The 25392-nt window shown below is 51.6% G+C and overlaps 1 protein-coding gene and 1 long non-coding RNA gene across 4 annotated transcripts in view; one reads left to right on the plus strand and one right to left on the minus strand.

The window, feature by feature from the left end:
* KREMEN1 (kringle containing transmembrane protein 1) overlaps nucleotides 1-25392 on the plus strand; it is a 96019-nt gene that overhangs the window by 56706 nt on the left and 13921 nt on the right. Inside the window, exons 6-9 of one of the 3 annotated variants that reach the window (XM_044775631.2) lie at nucleotides 708-1040; nucleotides 1952-2113; nucleotides 3251-3335; nucleotides 5209-5365. In XM_044775631.2, the coding sequence (XP_044631566.1) occupies nucleotides 708-1040; nucleotides 1952-2113; nucleotides 3251-3335; nucleotides 5209-5365 (737 nt within the window). Of the gene's footprint in view, nucleotides 1-707; nucleotides 1041-1951; nucleotides 2114-3250; nucleotides 3336-5208; nucleotides 9410-25392 lie in introns of those variants that run through there. The other 2 variants (XM_044775633.2, XM_070516320.1) reach the window with 2 other exon arrangements.
* Nucleotides 18564-25392, minus strand: part of LOC106827553 (uncharacterized) — a 35659-nt gene continuing 28830 nt past the window's right edge. Inside the window, exon 3 of the long non-coding RNA XR_001397169.3 lies at nucleotides 18564-19293. This is a non-coding gene — a long non-coding RNA (uncharacterized lncRNA). The remainder of the gene's footprint in view (nucleotides 19294-25392) is intronic.

The following is a 25392-nucleotide window of genomic DNA, read 5'->3' on the forward strand; positions in this document are numbered from 1 at the left end:
TCTGGTTGTGCTGTGTGAGACGCCGCCTCAGCATGGCCTGACGAGCGGTGCCGTGTCTGCACCCAGGATCCGAACCGGCGAAACCCTGGGCCGCGGAAGCAGAGAATGCAAACTTAACCACTCGGCCCCTGAAACTCATTTCTTGTGCCATACTTTCCCACTTGAAAAATAAGTGTGGACCCTTATGCGAGCATATCAGGGATGCCGTGCAGCTTTTTACGACTTTACCTCATTGAGTGCCTCCCTGCAGGGAGGGCCCAGTGTTTTCATGTGTTTTATCTCATTTGTTCTCACACATTCATGTGATACAGGAGCAGGTGGTGCTCTTTCCATCCTCAAAACTGTGAGAAGCGAGAGACCTGGAAATGAAGAACAGCCCCTGGGATCACATGGCCCAGCTGGTCCCGAACCCAGACTCTCTGACTCTAGTCTGGCCCCGACCTAGGCCACACCACTGTGCCATGTGCTACTTCTAAGGTCTCCTGGGCAAAAAAAAAAAAAAAAAGCCTCCATAGTCATTCATTCAGGGTTTAAGAGATTCATTTTGTGATTTGATCCTGAAACATAAGACGGTCTGGTTTTGTGACAAAAAACAGTATCCCAAACTGGATCGCATTAGTTAGGAAGAGTTTTGTTTGTAACAGGTTGGAAAGCGAGCCCTGTGGCTGGGCCCCAGGCTGAGGCCGGTGTTCTTTTGTCTTCCACAGCTCTTGTTGGCGCCTGTGGTGGGAATTACTCGGCCATGACTTCAGTGGTCTATTCTCCTGACTTTCCTGACACCTACGCCACGGGGAGGGTCTGCTACTGGACCATTCGGGTTCCAGGAGCCTCCCACATCCATTTCAACTTCACCTTATTTGACATCAGGGATTCTGCAGACATGGTGGAGCTGCTGGACGGCTACACCCACCGTGTCCTGGTCCGTTTCAATGGAAGGAACCGCCCACCTTTGTCCTTTAATGTCTCTCTGGATTTTGTCATTTTGTATTTCTTCTCTGATCGCATCAATCAGGCCCAGGGATTTGCTGTCTTGTACCAAGGTAAGCCTTCCTGGCCTCCTGGAGGCCCTCAGGGCCCGTGCGCCCCGGCTCCTCTTGCGCCATTGCGACCTGCGGACCTTGGGCACTTCTTGCTGGGAGGACTACGAGTCAGGAGCTGCTGACTCAACTTGTGGACTTCCCCACCTCCCATTTCATAACTTGTATATGTTTCATGGTATAAAAAAGAGGTGAAACCTGTCAGTTTTGCTGTATAATAGCTCTAATGACAGTTTTCGTGGGCGGGTTAAAAGAACAACTGAAAGAAAGCTGAGACTGATAGAATCAGGAGGCTCTAAAGAGGTCATGTGGTCCGTCTTCCTGCCTCTGAACATCCCGGCCAACCCCAGAGACTGGTTTACCGTCTTCCTTCAAACCATCCTAAGGTGGAGCTGTACTCTCTACCCCTCTAATGTGAACACACGTGCCAGGCACATATGTTTGCCAGCACACAAGAAACATCAGGTGTCTAAGACCTAGTCTTGATCCGGCCTCCAGAAGAGTTCAGTGAGTGTGTGCTACAGGAAGTCAGAGGGAGGAGGCCTTCCCGAAGGTGGGACACTCTTGAAGAACAGATGGGATCTGGGTCCATAGAGAGGAAGCAAGAGGGCCTTCCAGGCAGAGGGAGCCATAGCTGCAATGGCGCAAGGGTAGGAAAACGATAAAGCGTGCTCAGGTGTCTGTGAAGGGAGCAGTCGAAGAATTAAAATGATTAGAAGTGAACAGCTCCTTCCTTTCCCCTCCTTCAGGGCCAGAGCCTGACAGGTTCTGCTTTGGGGCCAGTGGGGCAGTGGAGAGAATTGCACCAAACTGAATCAGAGAAACGGGCCTTTCTGCATAACCAGGGCCTCCTCCTCGTAGCTCTTCATTGTCTCCATCAACTTTCCCCCAGTTCATTCCTTTCGATCTTCCAGCCATCAAGGAAGAACCGCCGCAGGAGAGGCCCACTGCCAACCAGACGCTGGCCGAGGTGATCACGGAGCAGGCCAACCACAGTGTCAGCGCTGCCCGGTCCTCCAAAGTCCTCTACGTCATCACCACCAGCCCCAGCCACCCGCCCCAGACCGTCCCAGGTAGCAGTTCCCAGACACCATCACAGGGGACAGAAGCCACAGAGCTTGAAGGCAGCACTCTTGGCGGTTACAGAAACTGAGCACTCTTGGGTGTTTCTCATTCCGAGGCAGGTTGGGGGTACTGGCTCTGTGGCTCTGTCCTCGCCTTTGAGGGACATTTTCTCATTCGCGTGCTCTCTTCGTCCTTAGGAAAAAGTGCTCACCTCCACAGATCCAACATGTGTGCCTTTTGTACACTGTGATTAGTTAGCTAACCCAGTGTTTCCTCACTCTGAGAATATATGTCTAGAGCCCTAAGTTGTGGCCCGCTCTTGGCCATTTCAAGAGCTCTGTTCATTCGTTCCTTCAAAAGATATGCAAGTGCTCGAAAGGTGCCAGTCACTGTGTAGGCACTGGACTACCCAGTGGACCAAACAAAACCCCTGCCCTGCTGTGGCTTGTAAGTGGGAGGAGAAAGATAAGAACCGAAATAAAAAGTCAGAGAGTGATATGAGCTATGAAGACAAGTCACGCAGGCGAGGCATAGAGAATGGGTGGTGGGCTTGTGTTTTAAGCTGCGTCACCTGGTTGGGTACAGACTTCCATTCTCTCTTTTCTGCCAAGGAACTTGGGGCCTTTAGAGACTGGTAGAGCTGCAAAGCACTGTTAGCAATTAGCAAGGTTTTCAGACCGCTCCCCAGGTCCCCCGCAGGACCCCCTGTAGAAGGTCAGTGCACCTCCAGTGCTTGCTTTGCGCCATTTGTGTGTGTATGCCGATAGGATTTCACAGCTCCCACGTCTCATTCCTCAGATGAGGAAACTGAGGCCCAAAGAGGTTATAACTCCTCTGTGGTTGCATGGTGGATCCAGTGGCGGAGACGGTGTACACCACCCCTTTCGACTCCGAGTCTAGTGCACTTTGGACCACACAGCCTGCCTCTCTCCAAGAAGGAGCTCTAGAGCACGGCGAGGTGCTCAGAAGGCCTGGGCTCCGTGCCAGCCCAGCTCTCGGCCGCTCCTGCTGCTGCCCCCACCTGCTGGGAGCTCCTCAGCCAGACCTGCATCTCTGAGCTGCCTCTGTCCACTCGGTGCTTCCAAAAGACCTCCTTCTGAAAACTGAGCTCAAACAGGTCCGATAAACCCTGTCTTTTGTGCTTGCAGGATGGACCGTGTATGGCCTGGCAACTCTCCTCATCCTCACAGTCACAGCCATTGTAGCAAAGATACTTCTGCACATCACATTCAAGTGAGTATGAGAGAGCTGCCCGATCCCAGGAGAGGAGGCTCAGAACTCTTTCTACTATGCTTCGTTTGTCCGGGTACAATTGTAATATCAGAACCTGGTTCCAAAGCCCTTAGTCCCAGGCACCGTCAGGCGGAGACGTTCCTCCTTCGCTGCAGAGTGAGACGTACACCTGAACAGATCGCACTAAGATTTGAGGGGTTGTTCCTCCATGTCCAGAAGATACGATCTCAAGGAGGATTGAAACAGTCTGGGCATAAAAAGCAACAATTTCCATTTTTTGGCTTGTGCTGGCCCCTTAAAGAGATCTTTATGCAAGAGCAAGGATTCCTAGGACAATACCATTGCCTGTTTCCTGATGCCTTCTAGAAATTGGGAAACATTCTTAGGAAGAGAATTCTAACACTTTATTCATTGTTGCTTAATAGTTATTTTAAGACAATTATTTAAGAAGCTTATAGCAGTTTCATCCTTCGATTCTAACCAATTTGGAAATAAATCTTTCCTTCCTTTATCTCGCTGTTCAGGTTTAACAGTTCTGCCTTCCAGGAAAGGGACAATTATTCATACTGCTGATGTTTGTGTACTTAGGGAGGGGAGTTTGTTTTTATTTTTTCTACACCCCTACTTTCTTTCCGGTGGTTTCCAGTCCAGGCTCTCTCCATTTCTCACCCCCCCACCCCCAGTTTTATTGAGATATAATTGACCCACAGCCTTTCTCCATTTCAAGGCCTTCCTGAACATTGGTGTCCAGGGATAGCCACCTTTTTCCTGATCTTCTCACTTGCCATCTGCCACAGACTTTTTTTTTTTGAGGAAGATTAGCCCTGAGCTAACTGCTGCCAATGCTCCTCTTTTTGCTGAGGAAGACTGGCCCTGAGCTAACATCCATGCCCATCTTCCTCTACTTTATATGTGGGACGCCTGCCACAGTGTGGCTTGCCTAGCAGTGCCATGTCCGCACCTGGGATCCAAACCAGTGAACCCCGGGCCACCGAAGCGGAACGTGCGAACTTGACCGCTGCGCCACCGGGCCAGCCCCTGACACAGACTTTTTTATGCATTAAATGCCGACTCCTCCTTTGCCCTGTGAAGGCTTCCCTTGGCCATGTGGGGCCCAACCATAGGCCTCTCCACCCTGCACTTTACATTTTTCAGTGGAAACAATGTCCTTGATACTGTTCACTGAGCCGACTCACATGCCTTCTATAAATATAAATATATATATGTATATATATGTATGTATATTTTTTTAAGTCACAATTCACGTGTTTCTGGGGAAGGCCGTGAGGCACAGTTCTGTCTGTGTGTCCCCACAGCAGCGGGAGAACAGGAGGCTTTCTCTAGGGCCCAGCGCCTCCCAGCACACTGAGGCCCTAAAGTGCGTGTCTGACTCGCATCTGACACGAGAGTGTCTCTGCAGCTCCCCTGCCAGGCAGCCCCGGGGCTGACACGGGCCAGGCAGGCACTGGCAGTCACGCAGGACCCATTGCAAGCAGAGCGGATTTGCCTTGAGCCTGTTTCAGCTGGGTGGGCTTCCAGATAAATGACATTTGAAGAAAGTTCTTCTATTTAAAAAGAAAAAAAAGAATTTGAAAACCTAATCTCTCAGGCTAGCCCTTTCCAGATTTGAATAATTCTGCCCATTACAAAGTTTTTTGGTACGCTGAGCTGCCCTTTTCCCCGCCGCTCTCCCGTCCCATAGGGCACACTTCATCCACACAACAGTCCTTCGGGTCTGTAAGGGCCCCTGTTAGTCTTTCCCAAGGCCTCGCAGAGTGTCCCGTTTCATAGATAGAGGGTCTTATGAGATGGCGGGTTGTTTTGGATGCTTTGTTCACTTTACTTGAAAAATTAAGTTATTTTCGTTTGGCAGATCCCATCGCGTTCCTGCTTCAGGGGACCTTAGGGATTGTCGTCAGCCAGGGACGTCGGGGGAAATCTGGAGCATTTTTTATCAGCCTGCTACTTCAATTTCCATCTTTAAGAAGAAGCTCAAGGGTCCGAGTCAACAAGATGACCGTAATCCTCTTGTGAGTGACTAAAGCTGCCCCGGGCCCAGGACACAGGGTCCCTCAGAGCTCAAGGCCCCTGGGGACCACCTCTCCTGTGGTTGCCTCTGGCCAGCTCTTCCCTGCCTCTCTCTCGGCCTCTTCGGGGGTGCGCTCCTGCAGACGGGGAAGGGGTGCTCTGCTGCAGGGACAGGCGCGGCCTGGATTCGTCTTCCCTCATCAGCTGCTCTTAGGAGAGAGACTCAAGGTCCCGGGTCCAGGCCCTCCTGCGCCTCTCTCTCTTGTCTAGGAATGGGGGTGTCAGGATGGTGGGGCTGAGATGACAGCGATGGTTGTGTGCGGCACTGGGTTCGGGTACATTCTAGACAACGTCAGGTGGTGGGTAGGAGTAGTGTATGTTGAGGCTTGCTTGCTTCTCTGCTTTGTCCACACACAGATCACTTTCTCCTGGTCTTTATGGTTTGGAACAGGGCCAGACAGGGAGAATTCTGAGGTTCTCTCGAGGGTTGGCCTGGTTCTCTACTCCTGGGCATTAGCACCCCCAAAGCCCTAAAGGGGGCCCACGCTCTGTGCTGACTCAGAGGCTTTGCTCTCTGGGGGCTAGATGAGGATGGGCCTCCTCCACCCTGGGAGGGCCTGAGAATTGGGCCTGGTGACCCCCATTCATGTCACACGTGACACCTTCCACATTCGGGCTTCTTTCTGGAGCTTCTTTCCATAGCGCACTGACGAGCAGAGCAAGCTTGAAGAGCGGTCGTATAAAGCATCCATTCATTTATTCACGCAGCAGACTTCACTGTAAACTCTTCTAGGTGCTCAGCAGCTCCTCGTTGGATTGGATGTGTCTGGCCTTGGACCCGAGCAGCTCGTGGTCCTGTGGAAGCTGAGCCAGGCCCCTGTCTCTCCCTGATTCTCTAAATTGACTCTCAGTTCAGAACGGGGAGTATAAATATCATGGTTTATGTAGCATTTAGGCAGCATTGTGTGAGACAGGGTGCCAGCAGTCCCTCCTTGGGTGTCCCTCCTTTTAGAAGAAGATGAAAAGTGCCCCACGGCCTGTGTTCTCTGCAGCCTTCTCTGCGCTTCTTGTGGGGACAGCGTGGGGTCTAGAATGGCCTGTGGGGAAGGAGAGGGCTCCTGTCCGTGGGCCCACACCACCCTGCCCCTCAGACAGGCAGGCGAATCACAGAGGTGGCGTGAGGCGAAGGGGGTGGTTTGGGAACTGGAGACCCTCGCGGATGGGCCTCCTAAGACTGAGAGCTGCGGCCGCAGTGGCCCCCGGTTGTGAGTCAGTGCCGTCTCCACTGCAGAAGTCCCCACCGCCCGAATGCAGGCTTTGTCCACAGCAGCTGAGAAAGCAGCGAGTGCCTCTGACGGCCGGGCCTGAGCCTGTGTCAGAAAATGGCTCTCCGAAAGGCCTCGGGCCCTGGGCCTTGCTGTGCCTCTGGCCTAACAGGTTTCCTCTTAGAGCACTTTGCCTACCTCCCCCGGTCCCTAAGCCACTGCCTGCTGCTGCTCTTGTGCACCGGCAACCTGTCTGTGCCTGGCCACTCCCAGAAAGATGGACTGCCGTGTGGGGCCAGCTGGGAGGTGTCTGCAGGGAGAGGTGACACTCAGCAACCAGGAGAGATGCTAGGAGCTGGAAGGCAGGGGCATTCAGGGGAGGGAAATGGGGCAGGGGTACTCCCCCAGGCACTGTACAAGGCCTGCAGCAGGCATGGAACTGCTTGGTGCTATCTCCATGCTTTGATCTGGAAAGGGTGATTACCCTGGAGCAGCTGTCCGCAGGCCCCTGGGGCTGGAGACAAGCCTGTCCCGTACAAAGACCACTGACATGTGCAGTCTCCCCTCCCAGCTATTCCTGGCTTTGGTGGAATCTCCTCACAAACACAAGTGTCAGGTGTGTGCAGTCACAAAGGGCCCTGTGCTGTGAATAGATCCTTTCGCAGCACAAAGGGAATGTGGAATTTGGCAAAGAGTTCACCCAGCCGAGGGGCAGTTGTTCAGCTGCCCAGGGCTTACTCTGATCGCTGGCTTTCAGGGCAGCCCGTGGGCCCACCCGCCCATCCTGCCCACCGCACACCTCGGGTCACGGTGTGTTGTCTGGGCCTGCAGCCCTTTCTCAGCGGTCCCAGAAGTGCTGGTGATGCCCCGGTGCTCTCCTTCCGGCCGGCCCTGGCACAGCCCTTTGCCGCCAGGATCAGCTTACTGTCCAGGGAGTGGCCATGGGAAACCCAAACCTGGCTCAGGACAGTATGGGAGGAGATGGCCATAAATTGTCCTAGGCTGAGCCTCCATAAACGCCTGGGCCGCATTCTGGCCATGGCCTTGGTTGGAACCTGTCACCAACACCCCACACAGGGTCCCTGGTGGCTAAGTAAACTCCTGAGAAATAAATTGTCCCAGAAGAGATGAGGCGTGTTTCTAAGAGCACTGAAAGAGGAAGCACTTGATCTTTTAACAAACTGCTTTAGAAGAGAGAAAGTGGGGGTTGGAAGTTACTGGAAAGGGTGATCCTGAGAAAAGAACATTACAGATCACATAGCAGAAGATTATGAACCAGGAAGGGGAAGGGCTTTGGGGACCACGTTGGATGTTGGTTCTGAAAGCATTCTGCCCAAGGCCTCTGCCCCGAGGTGACAGAGGGGAGGAGGCTGCAGGCAGACCCCTCGAGGCCTGTGTGTCCTCCTCATCCCCTCACTGCAGGTTCCCAGGCCCTGCCTTCTCAGCGTGTGTCCCAGTGGGCAGCTGATCTTCTTGCCTCCCGTGGTGAATGTGCTTTGGCCAGCTGTGAACCTGGTCTCTTAGCCGTGTTTCACAGTGTGCTTGTCCCCTCTAGAAGGCACTCAGTGCCCTGTGTTCTTCCTCAAGTGTCCAGTTGCTTGCAGAGCAGAGAAAGAGGAGGGATGAGCCCCGGGGTGCCTTCCCCCCCATCCCCCATGCCGGAACAGGGTTGAGGCCTCCCTCTTGGTGTCAGCAAGGTAACGTGGTTGCTGTAACTTCTGAAGTATGGGCTCTGACTCAAGACTCCAACTGGCCAGAAACCCACAGAGATCAAAGCACTAGCAAGTACAGCTGTCCTGGCCCTTAGGCCAAACTCCTGAGGTGTGTCTGGGCACGGCCCCACCCACACACTCCATTGTCAGCCCAAGGCAGCAGTCTGACCCAGCTCAGGATCCCGCCAGGCCATCCTGATAGCAACGGGGTATGCAGGCCATTACCAAGCCCCCGTGTGTCCTGGGCACTTAATCTTCACGAGCACTTATAAGTGGACGGCCTCGGAGATCCTGTCTCCTTGCCTCCTGAGGCCGCCCCAGGTCTCCCACCCAGGCGGGCCAGCACCCCCCTCCACAGCCCAGTCAGCTGGCACCTCTTGGGTTTCGAATCCCCTGCTTGGTGTTTGATGTCTGCTTTTGTTACTACCTTGGGAATTTTTAACCTTTCGATTGTTTCCTCTGGTGTCTTTGTTTACTTTCCTCACTCCTCTACCTCCTGGCCAGGTCTCTCAGCTAAGCTGCCCTGGCATGGGGTGTTCTGCAAACCTTCCACCACAGCTGCCTCCCCTCAGGCTGGCTGGCTCAGGGGTGACAGGGACTCACCCTCTGCCTACAGACCCCAGGGGGGCCCATCTCACAGGCTTCTGTCTTGCCGAGTAGAACATACTCAACAAGGCAGAAGTGGAGTGTGGAGGAAAGGCCAAGGTAAATCTGCTTCAGAAAGGATGTGTCTTCAGGAGCACGTGGTGGGGGGCTGCCGTCGTGGGGTTCACGCAGCGTCAAGACCTGCCCACATCCAGACTCACCTTCCCCTGGGGATCTTGACTTTGGATGACAAGGCTTTATTTGTAAATATGCTCTTAATATGCAACTTTGAGAATAAAATAGAAACATCATGTATTTTAAAGTATAAGATGAAGTGTGACACACTGTATACAATTTAATATATATTTTTAGGATTTTGTTATTTAAGAAAATGGAATGTAATGGTACTTAACTTTTACAAAAGAGAGAAAAATGTTATTTTTACTGTCTGAAGAAAATAAATATTCTCATTGTTGTAGAAACAGTGATGGGTCCTAGCTTGTCGTTTTTATGGGAGTGCTCCCAGCGCCCCAGGACGAGGAAGGTGTCACATGCTGGGAGACTGTGTGCTCTTAATTCTGTGCAAATGCCAGGCCTCACCGTTTGCTCAGATTTTTCTGTTCATGTCTCCAGATTTTCTCAGATCTCATCATGGCTTTGACCCACAGTTGATCTTCAGCTGGTAAGATCTGAAAGAATTGGAATTCCAAATCAACACACCACAAGGGAGAGACGGGGGTGCATCATGGTGAAGAGCACAGGGCTCTGTGCTCAGGAGGACCTAGGACGGAGAGGGGTGCTTAGTAAGAGCAGGACCCGTAGGCCTGGGCTCACACTGCAACCCCACCATGTACCACATGCCCTTGGGAGAGTGCCCCAGCCCTGTGTGCTACTTTCTCTCTGTCAGATGGGGCACTTACAGTCCCTGCCTCATAGAGTTGTGATGGAATATTACCAGTGGTGTGTTTTCAATAAATGGTAGCTGTTCTTTGCAGAGGTTAAGTGGTAGGGGGTTAAGAACAAGGAAGTGTCTAGGATAATGGCCACGTATCTTGACTTGGGTGTTGGGAGGGGAGAGTGGGGCCATTCTTTGAGATAAAGAACATAAATGGTGGGCTGGCCCTGTGGCATAGTGGTTAAGTTCACGTGCTCTGCTTCGGCGGCCCAGGTTCATGGGTTTGGATCCCGGGCGCAGACCTACACACTGCTCATCAAACCATGCTGTGGCGGCATCCCACATAGAACATAGAGGAAGATTGGCACAGATGTTAGCTCATCTAACATGTTAGGGCCAATCTTCCTCACCAAAAACAAACAAACAAAACATAAATGGTGCCATGTCTGAGAGGAAAAATGCTGGGTTCCATTTGAGCTAAGTTAAGTGAGTTCCCTGTGGGACATCAAGGCAGAGCTGTCCAGTAGGCATTGGGCAGGCAGCCTGAGACCTGCAGAGGCTCAGGCCTGGGGAGCACAGTCCTTGGACATGTGGGCATGGATGACATCCCAGGATGTGTCTGGGGCCACCCCAGAAGGCTGCTAAGGACAGTGTCTCAGGACACAGGTGGATTAGGAGGAGCCTGGGCAGGACCAGAGTCGGGGCTGGGAGAGCCAGGAGAGGGGGCAGCTTCAGAAGCCAAAGAATCTATGAGCCAAGCTTATGACCTGGCTGGTTCTGGCACGCACACTGCTGGTTCTGTGAGCCCCAGTTCCGAATTCTCAGGAGATGCTTTGCCAGGTGAGGTCTCTCTGCCCCAGCCGGTTATGGCTGGAAGAAAAGGGAGCACAGACCAGCCCAAGAAAAGAACACCACCACAGCCGTGCTCCTCAGAGGGGTGCCTGGATCGCTTGCCTCGGAGTTCCTGATGTGCTTGTCCAGAATGCAGCTTCCTGGGCCCCGCCCCAGACCCGCCAAGTCAGAATCCCAGGGAAGCTTCCTGAATGGTGCTGATGCTCACTGCAGTCTGACAATGATTTTAACTTGTTTGAGAAGTTTGCTTGGTAGTCACCTCTCTTCTGGAACAGATCGTCCACACTTAGACAGTTGTGTAAGTTCCGGAGGCCGCTACCCTCACCATCAGCAGTGTGTTTGTTACTCGACTGCAAAGGCTGCGGCACTCCAGAGACTCAGTGCAGGACAGAGAGGTGGGGGAGAAAGGCGTGCCGCACAGAAGTTATTCCAGAGACTTCCCCAGAGCCCCTCTCTTTCCCACCGTCCTCCCCCTTGCTAACTTCGGCTTGCACCCACAGCGGCCAGCCCTCACACTGCTGTGGATGTTGCAATGTGATGACACCTTAAAGGCGAGCTTCACGTGAGTGTTTATCTTCTCCGAGCATTCCTTCTCTTTCCCAGAATCTCTTTCCTTCTCTGAAGGAAAATATTTTTAATGGCTGGTGGCAAACAAATGAGATGGGCTTGCTGGTGAATTTCTTTGAGACAGATTAGCCTGCAAGAGAAAAAAAAATGCAACCAGAATGTGCAACTGTCTTGCCTAAAGCAGGACCAGGAAGAGCTCCCCAAACCTATCTGAGTGGACTTTGGGGACCACTGACTTCGACCTCACCTCCTTGCTCTCCCAAACCTGAGAGACGCGGACATTGTACAACCCGGCCACATGGGAGCCAGCACCAGGGCAGCATCAGCCTCATCCTTTGTCAGGCAATCAAAGGCCCTTCTTCCTGTGGAGACGAAAAGGGCTGGACAAGAGTGACCTCGTCTCCAAGCTCGGAAGTCACATGATCATCTCCTCTCCCCCCTGGGCTGTGTGTGCCCGAAGCTGCAGTCTCTGGGGCTCCGAGAACTGGGAAGCTTTTGTTCCTCTGTGGCGGGTCGGGTCCCCACGGGGGATTGTTTTCGCTTGGCTGAAAGGGACGCTTTGGGGATAGAATATTTCAACCTCAAGAAGCAGCAACATTTGCTTGTAGCTGGAAGTCTTCATTTCTGGTCTCCAGCTGTTGTCTGGAACCATCAGGCCCCTGCTGAATGGACTACACCCAGCAACCGTGGGCGGGCAGCACCAGGCTGGGCTGGCTGTGGACCAGCCTGTGTCCAGGGGGCCCATCTCCAGGACAGCCAGCGGCAGCAACCCCCTCGGCCCTGCTGGCAGTGGTCACTGGACTCTGGGATGAACCTGCTGGCTGTGGATGACCAGGCTGGGGAAGCGGGCTCCACAGAGCAGCATTTTAGGGGGAAAGTTGATCGAAACTTGAGGTCCAGAGTAACTCCTCAGGGGAGAAAACAGAAAGGCCTGAAAGAGCCAAGGCTTTTGCAACAGGGAAGTCTCAGATTTCACTTATTTCACTCTTAGGAACGTTTACCATTGTCCCTGCTCAAATAAGGCCACTGCGCTTTTAAAAACTTAATTAGGGGCCTGCTATTTTGCACACTGATCATATGAATATGTTTAATGAACTTGCCTTCGTTGCTAGTACCAAGATGAAATCAAATCCAGAGCATTCAATGGGTATTCAAACCTCACATTTAGTCAGATATCGAGCAGCTTCTTTTTTTTTTTTTGAGAAAGATTAGTCCTGAGCTAACTACTGCCAATCCTCCTCTTTTTGTTGAGGAAGACTGGCCCTGAGCTAACATCCGTGCCCATCTTCCTCTACTTTATATGTGGGACGCCTACCCCAGCATGGCGTACCAAGCCGTGCCATGTTCACACCCGGGATCCGAACTGGTGAACCCCCGGCCGCTGAGAAGCGGAACATGCGCACTTCACCACTTCTCCACTGGGCCGGCCCTCGAGCAGCTTCTTAATGGATCTGTGGTGAGCTGAGGAAAGCTTCTGAATGTGCAAGGATAATAATAATAAGAAAACAGCTAGCATTTCTGCAGTACCTATGTGTGCCAGACTGTGCCAAGCACTCGACAGACATTACTGAATTCATCCTGCAGCAACCCGGCGTGGGACCCAAGGCTCAGCGAAGGGGCCCCGCCAGCGGAGGGCAGGGCCGGGATTCAGCCCAATGTCTGCTGCCTCCAAAGCCAGGGCCCCTTACTCCTGTTGCACTGCAGGCCTCTCCCACCCGGGCAGGGACGGGCTCTGAGGGAGGCCCCCGACCCCCAAATCTCCATCACAGGTGATGTCTCCAGACAGCCCAGAGAAAGTACAGTTCAATTTGCCTCGGGCGAGGAAGGCTCAGACCTATACTTCTTGACCTCTTTGAAGACACGGCCCCCTGCGAGAATCGGATGAATGTTATCAAGTCCCTCCCCCGAAAAGATCCCCCCTTCGAAAATCTGCATAGAAATTCCAGGGATTCAGAGATCCCCTGAAACCCTTCCGTGGACCTCATGCTTAGAATCTCTCCATTAAGTCATAAGCGATTTTACCTGAAAGTTAAAATTAGGCCGAAAGAGAACAGCAACGAGAGTGATAATGAGAGTAACCATGGATACACTTTACTGATGACTTTTTACCTGTCAAATACTTTTTCTGAAAAGGGCTAAATAGTAACTATTTTAGGGTTTTCAGCCCATGCGGTGTCTGGTCTCTGTCACAACTACTCGACTCTGCCCACACTGGTTGGAGGAAGCTCCGCTTGCTAGAAACACAGCCCATCCACCGAGACCCTCAAGGACCCCATCACTGCACGTCTTGGAGCCGTCCAGCAACCCTAGGAGGGGTGGGGGGTTGCGGGGGTGGGGAGGCACGAGGCCCACATGCAAGCAACCACAGGCGATATAAACAAATGGCAGGTTGTGTTCCAATAAAACTTAACTTAGGGACACTGAAACTTGAATTTTATATAACTTTCACATATCACCAAATATTCTTCTCTTAATTTTCTCCCCAACAATTAAAAAATCTAAAAACCATTCTTAGCTCTTGGGCCATACAAAAACAGGTGGCAAGCCCACAGGCTGTCGTTTGCCACCCCGTGCACCATGCCGACCACTCTGACACATCTTATTTAACACTCACAACTGTATGGATTAGGCATTGTTATTATCCGCATCTGTCAGATGAGGACACCGAGGCTCAGAGAGGTTAAATAACTCATTTAAGAAGCACAGGAGTGAGGATCTGAACCCACTCCCAACCCTGTTTGCTTTCCTGAGAGACAAGGTGGGTGAGTTTAAATTGTGGAGAAAGGGAAGGAGAAGGTGCTGGTGGAGTGGAAAGGGGGCCCCTAATGCGTGGCAGCCCTGGGCCTGGGAGTAGAAGGGAGGGCCCGGAGAGGCTCCTTCCGCCCCGTCTTTGCTTGAATGGTGAGCACGGCAGGGCAGGGCGGCTGGTTTCCTGAGCTGTTCCTGCAGGGATGGAGGCCACAGAGCCGGGACAGCTGGTGGCCTTCACATTGTTTTTGTGTCTCCCAGGTTCTCTTAATCATAACCAATTTGCCACCCTCAGCAATTCCTTGTTCTCCTTTGCTAATAGCCATGAGTTGGAACCATCAGCTGGACTCCCAGCCAAACGCTCAGCTAAAATCACTTCCCTTTCCCACGTAGGGAGCCCCAGTCTCCTAGAAACTTGCCTTTCTTAGTCCTGAGAGGCGGGCGAGGCCGGTCCTTTTGCACGCTGCCTTGCTTGGCTGGGATCTGCCAATCGAATCTCTTAGCAAAGGGGCAGATGGAATCTGCTTAACTTTCTCCGACTCCTCGCCTTCCCGGCTGACCGTCAGGCTCAAGGAGACTGACGGCAAAGGGCAGCCTTTCTTCGTCGATGTCTTCACCATGTGTCCGTTCCCACCGTAGTTATTTGCGACTTGGGCCCAAGGCTTTGGAACTCTCTACTCCAGAAACACACTCCAGACCATGGCTGTGTATTATTTGGGGTAACGGAGACTGGAATCTGGGCCCGGGGAGGGTGACAGCACGAGGGGCGGGAGGAGGACACGGGCTTGATGTCACATCCTGTGTAGGGAACCTTTGCCGAGCAACCTGGCTTCGCTTTGGAAGGCTTGATTCGGCATCAGAGGAGCTTTAAGACCATGAGTGCTGCACTCCTGGGGACCAGGGTTCAATTTGGGCTCTGCCGTCACTAGTTCCCCAATCTCAGGCAGAGAGGTCACCTTTCTAACCTGTTGACTCATCTATAAAATAGGCATAACACTAGTTTCTCAGAAGGTTGTGGTGAAGAGTAAATAAAATAATAAAGATAAATTGTTTAGCCCCCCCGCCGGCATTTTAATGCGTTTTCTCAGTAAACTAAGGGTGGTGATACCTCTAACTACAAAGATCTGGAGAGGAGTCAGGCTGTCAAGGGCCTGGCTGGAGTCCCGACTCTGCAAATAGGAGTTGAATCCCATGGTTCTCAAAGCAGACCTCAGGAGCCCACCAAGAGCACGGGGACCTCAGGTGCTCTCTGCCTTTGGGGTTGAGAACCCCATTTATCAAACTCCAAGCACACAGTTCTCTCCTTAGTAAATAATTCCTGACTCGGTTCCTTTAAGTAGTTTCCCCCAATACGTTCAGTATGTGGCCCTATTTCATAAAAGTATCTACCCACCTTCACCTTCTCAAGGACATAGCTATTGGGTGAAAACATCCTTCTCTGCTAGCTTGCTGCCTGCCATGGATTTCTTTATCCGTTACTTCGGGTCAGGAACAAATACAGAATTTGAACGTCCTCATATTTCCCTTCTGGTCCCAGATGGGCAAACAGGCAGCCTAACCCCCCAAGCCCAGTTCCTCGCAGACAGAAGGCGCCAAAGAGCTGCGCCAGCCGGACCGCCCCCCGCGCAGCCCCCAGACCCGGGCTCGGCGCCTCGGCTGTCCCTGCAGGAGCCATCCCGGCGCAGCCTTGCTCACCAGCGCCGCCCAGTGGTAAGACCAGAGAGCTGAGGAAGAAGGGCAGCCCTGACGCGCCGGCTCCTCGCAACCGTCCGGGTCCTAAACCTGGTCTTTTAAAACGGGACTCTCACTCTCCCTGTGACACCTAGAAGCTCTGTGATTTGCTGTCTGCCAGAAGGCGAGTCCTCTGGGCCTTGAACCCTGGGGACCCAACAGCAGGCAGATCCTTATTTAAGAGCATCCTTTTTTTCTCCTTATAAAAGGAACTCTCCATCACCAGGGAGTGAAGCTGCCCCACCCCGCCCTGCATCACCCCCAGAGACACCTGCTGGTGCAGGGGGCCTCCAAGAGCTTCTCCCTGGGGCCAGCAGAACACTCAGCCCCCAAGCCAAAAGGTCCTTCTCTTTGTTAACTACAAAATAAACATCGCCAGGCCCCCTGGGCGACTTGCAGCACAAATGTTTATGCCTTTGGAAAGAGAAAAAAGACTGGCAAGTTCTCCCCAAGCAGATGGGCGCCAGGTCACTAATTAACCCTCAGCAGTCAGGGTGTCTCATCTTCTGCCAACCAATCTGCAGCAGGTTGGGGGGTGGCTAATGTGGGCTTCTCTTATAACTTTGTGTTAGAGGGCCCTTTGGGGCCTTGCAATGCTCTCTGGAAAGAACCACATCTTTAAAACTCTGCATTAGGCATGAGGGACCCCAAGAAATTCCCCAACACTGGAGCGTCCGCTCCAGGTGAAGGGTTGCAGGCAGTCACAGCGTGCCAACCACTCGGGGCAAGACGCTTGGTGACCGGTGTGCACACAGAGCCAAGAAGCAAGGCTACCACGCGGCTAACATTTGCTGAAGAGTAGGTCCTTAGTCATGTCAATGGCGAACATTTATTAAATGCCTAAGGACCAAGCTCCCCACTAAACTCCACACACTGCGTGTTATTTCATTTGCTCCTCCCAACAACCCTGTGGGGTGGGTATGGTTACAGTCACGTTTTACAGATGAGGAAATGGCGTCTCAGAGAGATAATGTCTGCTGCTGACATCATTTCATCTTGGCTGGGTAGGTTCTTTTCTTCATACAGAATGTGTTCCTTGCCCGAGGTCATCGAGCTGGCGAGTGGTGGCAAAGCTGGGACTGAAACCCAGGGCTTTATGACTTTAAAGACACATCAGCCTGGCGCTGTCCATTTGTCTTTGCCAACATAAATAACGGCTGCCATCTTTCAGGCTTCCAGAAGCAATGCCAAGCTTAAAGGAGCTAACCTGTGAGAACTCACGGCATAGATAGATCATGGTCATGTCTCCCCTTGAGTGTAGCCAGAGGGAGTGAGAGCTGCCCCCAGGTCCAGAATCCCATCATGAAAGGATCAGCCTCCTCCATCTTTTCAATGGGGAAACTGAGTCCCAGAGGGCAGAAGTCATCCACCATGATTTTGCCTGCACAGCCAGTGTCCTTTCCATGACTGAATAGATCATCCTATTAAAAGAAATGAAGACAGTGGCAAGAAGCAGACTGGGAAAATGGGCAGAAAGCTGATCCTCCTGGAGCCGTTCCCTGTGCCCCCGTCTGGGAGGAGGGCATCATGCCGTCTGTAAGGGTGTTTCTTGCTGAGGAAAGTTGGCTGCAGACTGCTTCCATCTTAGGCTCCACCATCTTGTGGCTTCAAGGCACCCTTGTGTCACTAACAGGCAGGTGAGGGAATGGAGTGTGGGCAGAGGGTCTCCAGGAGATGTTAGAGGCGAGGCCTAGGAGGCATGTACTTCACTTCCTCCCACATTCCATTGGCCATAACAGGTCACATGGGCTCACCTGAATGCAAGGGCCTCTGGGAAATGTAGTCTTCTTGTGGACGAAGAGGTGTAGGAAATGGAATTGGTGAATCCGTGGCATTGTCTCTGTCACATTGTTCAAAAGGTCGTAGTCCTGTCAGGACCTGAAACACCTCAAGGTTGGAGGGTAGTCTAGTGTGCATGTGGGAGCAGCAAGAGGGTGACAAGTGGGCAGTCCCAGTGTGAGAAACACCAGCAAAAAGGTAAAAAGAGGGAGGTGCTGATTTGCAGTCAAGCCCCATGTGGTTTGAGTCCATGACATCAATCCAGCCATGGCAGGAGAGGGACAAGATGGTGCCAGAACAGGAGGCAGAATCTTCCAAAGGAATATCAAGGGAAACCCAAGAGGAGATGTCAAGGGGAGGCCACATCAGCCAGGAGTCCTCCAGAAAAGAAGAGGATGCAAGAGGGAGCTGGGAAATGAAAACAAAAGAGCAGAGGAGAGAAGCAAACACAGGGCACTGGGGAGTTCTAAGACAATAGGGACCAGCAGCTGGAAAGGCCTCTGATGCCAGCATTGCCCATTTCCTGGGTGTGCTACCTCTGCAGTCACACAAGGTCCCGTGTTCAGAAGGGCCTTGTGCCTGGTTCTACTGTCACCATCTTGAAATTCTTAATTTTCAAAGAAGGGGTTCCACATTTTCATTTTGCATAGGGCCCCACAAATTATGTAGCCAGCCCTGAGTCTAGAGATAGCAGCATTTGTTCCAGATGGCCCCGCCACCAGAGTGCAGCTGACAGTGGCTACTTTCCAGCCTGATGGGACAGCAAAGCAACAGGAAATGGGTATGGAGGAAGATGGATGCGGGTGGTCAGCTCAGGAGTGACTGGCTCCTTCTCAGATAGAAACATCCAGGAGGGACAGGTTTCAGATTCCACTTGCTCAGGGAGCAAGGTTGGGAGGAAACAGATGCTTACTGGTGAGAGAGTTTTCAAAAGCAGAGAATGATGAGCTCTGAAAGGGGATGATGTTGAGGAAGGCAGGTGAGTAGATGAAGTCCAGGAGCCCAAATAGGAAAATGAGGGCATCCGATTAACGTGAGAGGGAGGGGGATTAGATGAGGAGACAATGAGGTTCCTCCTAACCTTAGGAGTCTTTACTTTCATATACAAATAGACAGGCCAGGAGGCCTGTACTCATTTTTTTTTTTTAATACAGTCCTGATGTTGAAGACATTACAAAAGCAGGAAATAGATTAGCTAGTCCTAAATGGCAATGGCTGTGGACAGTGGTGTGGAGGACCCGCTTCAAGTCAAAGAAGGATTCAGACACAGCTGGCAAACTAAGGGGACTAGCCCTCCGTTGCCTTGGCTAGAACAGGCCACAGCCTGAGGAAAGAAGGAAGCTGGTACAACGAGCTCAATCTAGATACAAAGCATGGTTCCCAAGAAGAAGAGTGATTAATAATATCACCTTGCTATCATTTGTTGAGCACATACTATGCCAGGCACTGTGCTACATACACATATTAGTTATCCTCTGCTGTCTAACAAACCACCACACAATTTAGCAGCTCAAAACAAGGAACATATATCATCTACAGTTTCTCTGGGTCAGGATTCGGGAGCAGTTTAGCTGAGCAGTTTGTTTTAGGGCATCCCCACAGTGATAGTCAAGATGTCAGGTAAGGAGGAACACATCTGAAGGCTTGACCGGGGCTGGAGGATCCACGTTCAAGACGGTGCACTCATGCAGCTTGCAAGTGGGCGCTGGCTGTTGGCAGGAGGCCTCAGCTGCTCGCTGCTTGAATCTCTCCATGGAGCTGCTTGAGCATCCTCAAGACCTGGTGGCTGGCTACCCCTGGAGCAAGTGAAGCAAGAGAGAGGAAGATGGAAGCTGCAATATCTTTTATGACGTAGCCTCAGAAATCACACTCTGCCATTTCTGCAACATCCTATTGATATGGACGTCAGCCCAATTCCGTGTGGGAGGCAACTACACAAGGGCGTGGATACCGGGAGGTGGGAATCAATAGTGGCCATCTCGGAGGCTGGCTACCACAGCGTGTTAACTTGCATTCATTCACTTAATCATCACAATGGAGCTGGTAATAGTGTTTTCCCCTACTCAGAGGAGGAAACTTTGCTCAATATCAAACAACAATAAGTAGCTGGGATTTGAACCCAGCCGTCCCTTGGATATGTCTGAGCTCTGTGGTGAACAGGGATGATGTAAGCAAGGACTGACAGAAATGTTCACAAGACCCTGTTAGACACCGGACTCCAAGCAGCAAGATGTTGTGTTTCTCTCTTTTGGGGAGTCCCAACGGGGAGAGGCATCTTCTTCCCAACTGTCCCACAGGCCATGGGGAGCTTTGGGCCTAGGAGGGCACCAGTGAGTAGAGGGTAGAGAACGTACTGCCTCTTTGGCCCAAGAGGAGGGGCTGCTACTCAGAATGAGATTCTAGAACAGGGACTGAATCAAATTTACTAGTGGTCAGAGTCACTGTTAAAGATTCCTCAATACATGTACACACACGTACCATATACACATGCACACACACGCCCACACGCACCACACACTCTCCTCTTAGGCTTTCTGCCTCTGAGTGACCAGATGACTTGTCTTTCCCACAAATACTTATTGAGCACCTGCCATATCCCTGGCATAGTGCTCAGTGCAAGAGATACAGTGGCATGAGAAATAGACATGGTCTCTCCTAGCTAATGCAATAAGACAATAAAAGGAAATAAAAAGTATATAGACTGGGAAGGAAGAAATAAAACTATCTTTATTTGCAGATAACATGATTATCTATGTAGAAAATCCTAAAGAAATGACAAAAAAAAAAAAACTCCTGGAACTAGTAAGCAATTATAGCAAGGTTGCAGGATACAAGGTTAATATACGAAAGTCAATCACTTTCTTGTATACTAGCAACGAACAAGTGGAATTTGAAATTAAAAACACAATACCATTTACATTCACACCCAAAAAATGAAATGCTACTTATAAATCTAATAAAATATGTAAAAGATCTACCTGAGGAAAACTACAAAATTGTGATGGACAAAATTAAAGAACTAAATAAACAGAGAGATATCCCATGTTCCTGGAAAGGAAGACAATATTGTCAAGATGTCAGTTCTGCCCAACTTGATCTATAGATTCAGTGCAATCCTAATCAAAATCCCACAAGTTATTGTGTGGATATTGACAAACTAATTCTAAGGTTTATATGGAGAGGCAAAAGACCCAGGATAGCCAGCTCAGTACTGAAGGAGAACAGTCAGAGGACTGACACTACTCAACTCCAAGACTATTTAGCATAAAGTTACAGTGATCAAGACAGGGTGGTACTGGTATTGGTAAAATAATAGACAAATAGATCAATGAGACAGAATAGAGAGCCCAGAAATAGATCCGCATAAAGACAGAGATACTTCTACACATCTATTGGAATGGCTAAAATCTGAAACGCTGACAACACCAAATGCTGGCGAGGATGTGGAGCAACCGCAACTCTCATTCACTGCTGGTGAGAATGCAAAATGGTACAGCCACTTTGGAAGACAGTTTGGTGGTTTCTTACAAAACTAAACATACTCTTATCACATGATCCAGCAATTATGCTCCTTGGAATTTACCCAAAGGAGCTGACAACTTATGTCCATACAAAAACCTGCACACAGATGTTTATAGCAGCTTTATTCAAAATCGCCATAACTTGGAAGCAATGAAGGTGTCCTTCAGTAGGTGAATGGATAAAGAAACCGTGACACATCCAGACAATGGAATATTATTCAGCATTGAAAAGAAATGAGCTATCAACCCATGAAAAGACGTGGAGGAACCTTAAATGCATATTACTAAGTGAAAGAAGCCACTCTGAAAAGGCTACATACTGTATGATTCCAACTATATGATATTCTAGAAAAGGCAAAACTATGGAGAGAGCAAAAAGATCACTGGTTGCCTGGAGCTGGGAGAGAGAGAAAGGGATGAAGATGGGGAGCACAGAGGATTTTTTAGAATAGTGAAAATATTCAGTATGATACTATGATGGTGGAGAAATGTCATTATACATTTGCCCAAACCCATAGAATGTACAACACCCAGAGGCAATCTTAATGTAAACTACGGACTTCGGGTGATAGTGATGTGTCTGTGTAAGGTCATCAGTTCTGACAAATGTTCCCCCAGGTGGGGGCGTTGATGAGGCCGTGCATGTGTGCAGGGAGTGCATGGGGTAGCTCCGTACCTTCCATTCGATTTTGCTGTAAACCTAAAACTGCTCTCGAAAGAAACCAGACATGGTCTCTGCTCTTATGAAGCCTGTGGTCACACACTCTGAGTGGGGTTGGGCTTCCGGGGGTCCCTTCTTCTCCTCTCCCATCTGCTGCAGCTTGCTCACCCCCACATTCAGCATTTGGCGCAGGCACTGGGGAGGCCCCTGGTCATGGAGCCTGAGCCTTGGACCCTGGCCCAGTTTCCCAGAGGTCCACAGTATGGAATCCATCATTAGCCTAGTTAATGATAAAGTGTATTTTAGAACCTGCCAAAGTTATATATGCCCATCCTCTCTTGACTCTTTGAGTCACAATGAGATAGAACTTTCCAGAAATCAAGAGACAAAGATCAAAGTTTTTACTGTTCTTTCCTTCCCTGCCCAAGACTGTGCTAAGCAGCTTTCAGATATGACTTGTTCTGCTTCCTGTCTTCTGCTGGCAGTGGCATTTCTTTATCCAGGCAATGCAGGCCTCGGCAGTGACGTAACTTACCACGGCCGAGTTCTGTGGGCACAACTGGTGGCGACTTCAAAGGACAGAGGAGACATCTTCATTACCCTTTCTCAGATAGAAATGGTGGGCTCAGCAGAACCAGTCACAACTGTCTGACTCTCTTGAGGCAGGTCACAACTCTCTTACCTCATCTGGGACCGCCAGAGGTGAGTCCTGCTTTGCTGTCTCATGGAAACTGCACACAGCAAGCCACAGCCGCCACAGCAGAAGGAGGGACTTCCCGTAGGATCTATTCAGCCCTGGTTGCAATATGTTTTATCATCTGGAAAGGCAATTTTAAAGCCTTGTGTGGCTTACTCAGGATCAATGGTCACAGTCATTTAATCCCAAAGGGGGACTCGTCATCCAGTGATGTCAAAGGGCCCGGGCCCAGTGCGAGCTTTTCTGAGAGTGTCCAGACCAAGTTGCATATTGACTTCCTGTTTGTCAATGTCCTTGTGCATTTATCTCACTGGAGGACCTCACAGGAAGCAGGATTTGAGCATTCCTGGAGCTCCCAGCTGGACACCAGCCCTGAGAACCACAGTCCCACAATGACTTCAACCACAGGGCTTTGGCACCAGTGGGCAGGCACGGGCGCCCAGCAATAGACAAGGATGGTGGGGGATGCCAGGTGGAGCGTGCGCCTGGTGGGTGGGCCCATGCGTGCCTGTGAGAGAGCTTGGGACCCTTAGACAGCACGTTGAGACTCTGAGGGAGGCTGGCCATCCCCTCAGGCCTACCTAGGGTCCCTCTGGCCACAGATGCTTCCTAAATGCCAGGGCCAAGTAACTGACAGTCACAATCCAGAAAGTCTGCTCATAGACAGACTCAGAGTGGAGGTCGCCCTTCACTCCGGTGCAGCCACCCCCTGTGGCATCCCGGGCAGGTGCCCTCTACCTCTGCTGCGCCTTCCTGGAGCAGGAAGCTCATGCCTCGCAAGGCCGCTGCTCCTGCGCTCGACTGCTGGGACTCTCGCCTATCCAGTCCTCGGACTCCTGTTATCCCAGAAATGTGGGCCCTGTCCTGACCACTCTCTCAGTCCTATCCACTGCCTTTTATCCTCCTGCCATCACCTGAGGTCAGGCCATAACCAACCCTCGCTGGGTGACAGCAACAGTGTCTTCAATGGTCTCCCTGCCCTCGTTCTTCCTCCCATCCATTCTCCATCCTCCCATAGGCAGGCCCTTCCTGAACCCAGGGCTGACCAGCTCTTTCCTGCTTAAACTCTTCCATGGCTCCCTAGCACTCCCAGGATAACAGGACTTCCAGGGCTTCCCATGATCAGACCTCAACTGACCTCCCCAACCTCATTATTATTAATAATAATAATAACAATAAGATAATGATGATGATTACCAACTCTTATATAGCACCTACCAAGCTCTGGGCGCTGTTTAAATGCCCCAGGGCATTAATTTACTTCATTTCAACAGCTACAAGGACAGGGGTCTCCAGCCCCCCACCTTACACCCAGCTTCAGTCCTTGTACAGCCCACACTCTCTCTCACTCTCTTCCCTCAGCCCTGAACACGTGTCCACCTCCTCTTTGCCAGCCTGAGGCCCATGCCTCCCTCAGTAAGGATGTCCTGTCGTCTGAGAAGTTTTGGGGGAGCTCCCCAAGTCTCAGGCAGATGCTGTGCCAGCTCCTTTCCATTCGCTCCCAGGCATATCTGCTTCACTCTGTGACACACGGAGCCGAACCCAACCGGAAGCTGGATGAGGGTGATCAGAGGTGGGAGGAGAGGGGTGGCCATGTGGGCAGTGGCTGAGCCTGCCATGGTGGTGACAGGTCGTGTGGGGCAGCCCCTGCTCCATGGCTCCAACTCTACCTTGCATCCTGCGATGCCTCTCCCCCTCAGGCCTGAGGACCCTGAGTCCCTGGGCGCCTGTCCATCTCTGTTGGCACCCCAGCACCAGCTACACAATCTGCAGGGCCCAAAATGAAATAAAAATCGGGGAGCCCCTTATAAAAAAATTATAAAGGATTTCAAGACAGCGACAGCAGAGCATTAAACTAAACACAGGGCCCTTCTGAGCACAGGGCCGTGTGACGGTACAGGTCACATGCCTGTGACACCGCCCTGCCTCACCCCGTCATGCCTCAGTAATAGCCCTGCATAAAATCCCGTGCAGTTACCTCTTTTGAGAGTCTGGCCATGACTGATAAACATGTGTGCTGTCTACACTACCACGGTCTCCCAGCTTGTGGTCAAGTGCAAATACTGCCTCCCAAAAGGACCAGCTGGGGTCCTTTCTCAACTGGCAGTGGGAGGACCTCCCCATGGACAAGCCTTATCCATTGGAGCTCTCATTCACTTGTTCACATGCATTTCCAAAGCCCCCCTCTGGGCCAGGCCTGGGATGGGGTTGAGGTCCCTGCAGAGATGAGCCCAGGAGGCATGACTTCAAGGCGGAGAGGAGGCCTCCAACCCAGCCCAGAAAGTCAGGGCAGGCTTCTTGAAGGAGCTGGTGTCTGAGGATGTGTAGAAATTATCCCGGGACAGCGGAGGGGAAAGGGGAACTGTGGATAGAATGTGCGAGGTCCCCAGGCCACAGACGGAGACAAGTTTGAGGAGCCATACTTGGAGCCTGGGCTGCGAGAGATGGGGCTGGAGAGCTCCGCAGGGGCAGGGCACACTGGCTGGCAGGAACACCAGGCCGAGCCGGACATTTGCTCCAAGAGCAAAGGGGAGCGACCATGAGGGTTAGGCTGGCAGGTGGTGTGGTCAGATTTTCGTTGCCTACATTCAGGGGGCTGTGGTCGGGGTGGATTGGGAGGGACAAGGCTGAAGGCTGAGGGGGTACCAAGAAGGAAGTTGTTCAGCCATCGAGACGGGAGGTGATGGGGGCCTGGCCCCGGGTGGAGTTGGCTGGAGAAGGGCTCGGCTGGAGAGGCGTTTTGGAAGGAACGTTGATGAGATTTGCGATGGACTGGCTGGAGAGGCGGGTGGTGTGTAAAGGAGAACAAGTGCGTGGGCCGCTGGGTGGGGGCTGGCTTGAATGGGGGGTGAGGAGGACGCGGTGGGGGCACAGGTTTGTAGCTGAAGCCCACAAGTGTGTTGGTGAACATCTTGAGTCGTGGGGCCTGTGACACAGACAGGCTGAGGCTGCATTTGCCTTCAGACCTGTCTGTTGCAGAGCCCGGCTCCTCCCGCCACCGTCCATGCTGCTACGG

This window comes from Equus asinus, chromosome 8, assembly GCF_041296235.1.
Source record: "Equus asinus isolate D_3611 breed Donkey chromosome 8, EquAss-T2T_v2, whole genome shotgun sequence".
Taxonomy (NCBI): Eukaryota; Metazoa; Chordata; class Mammalia; order Perissodactyla; family Equidae; genus Equus; species Equus asinus.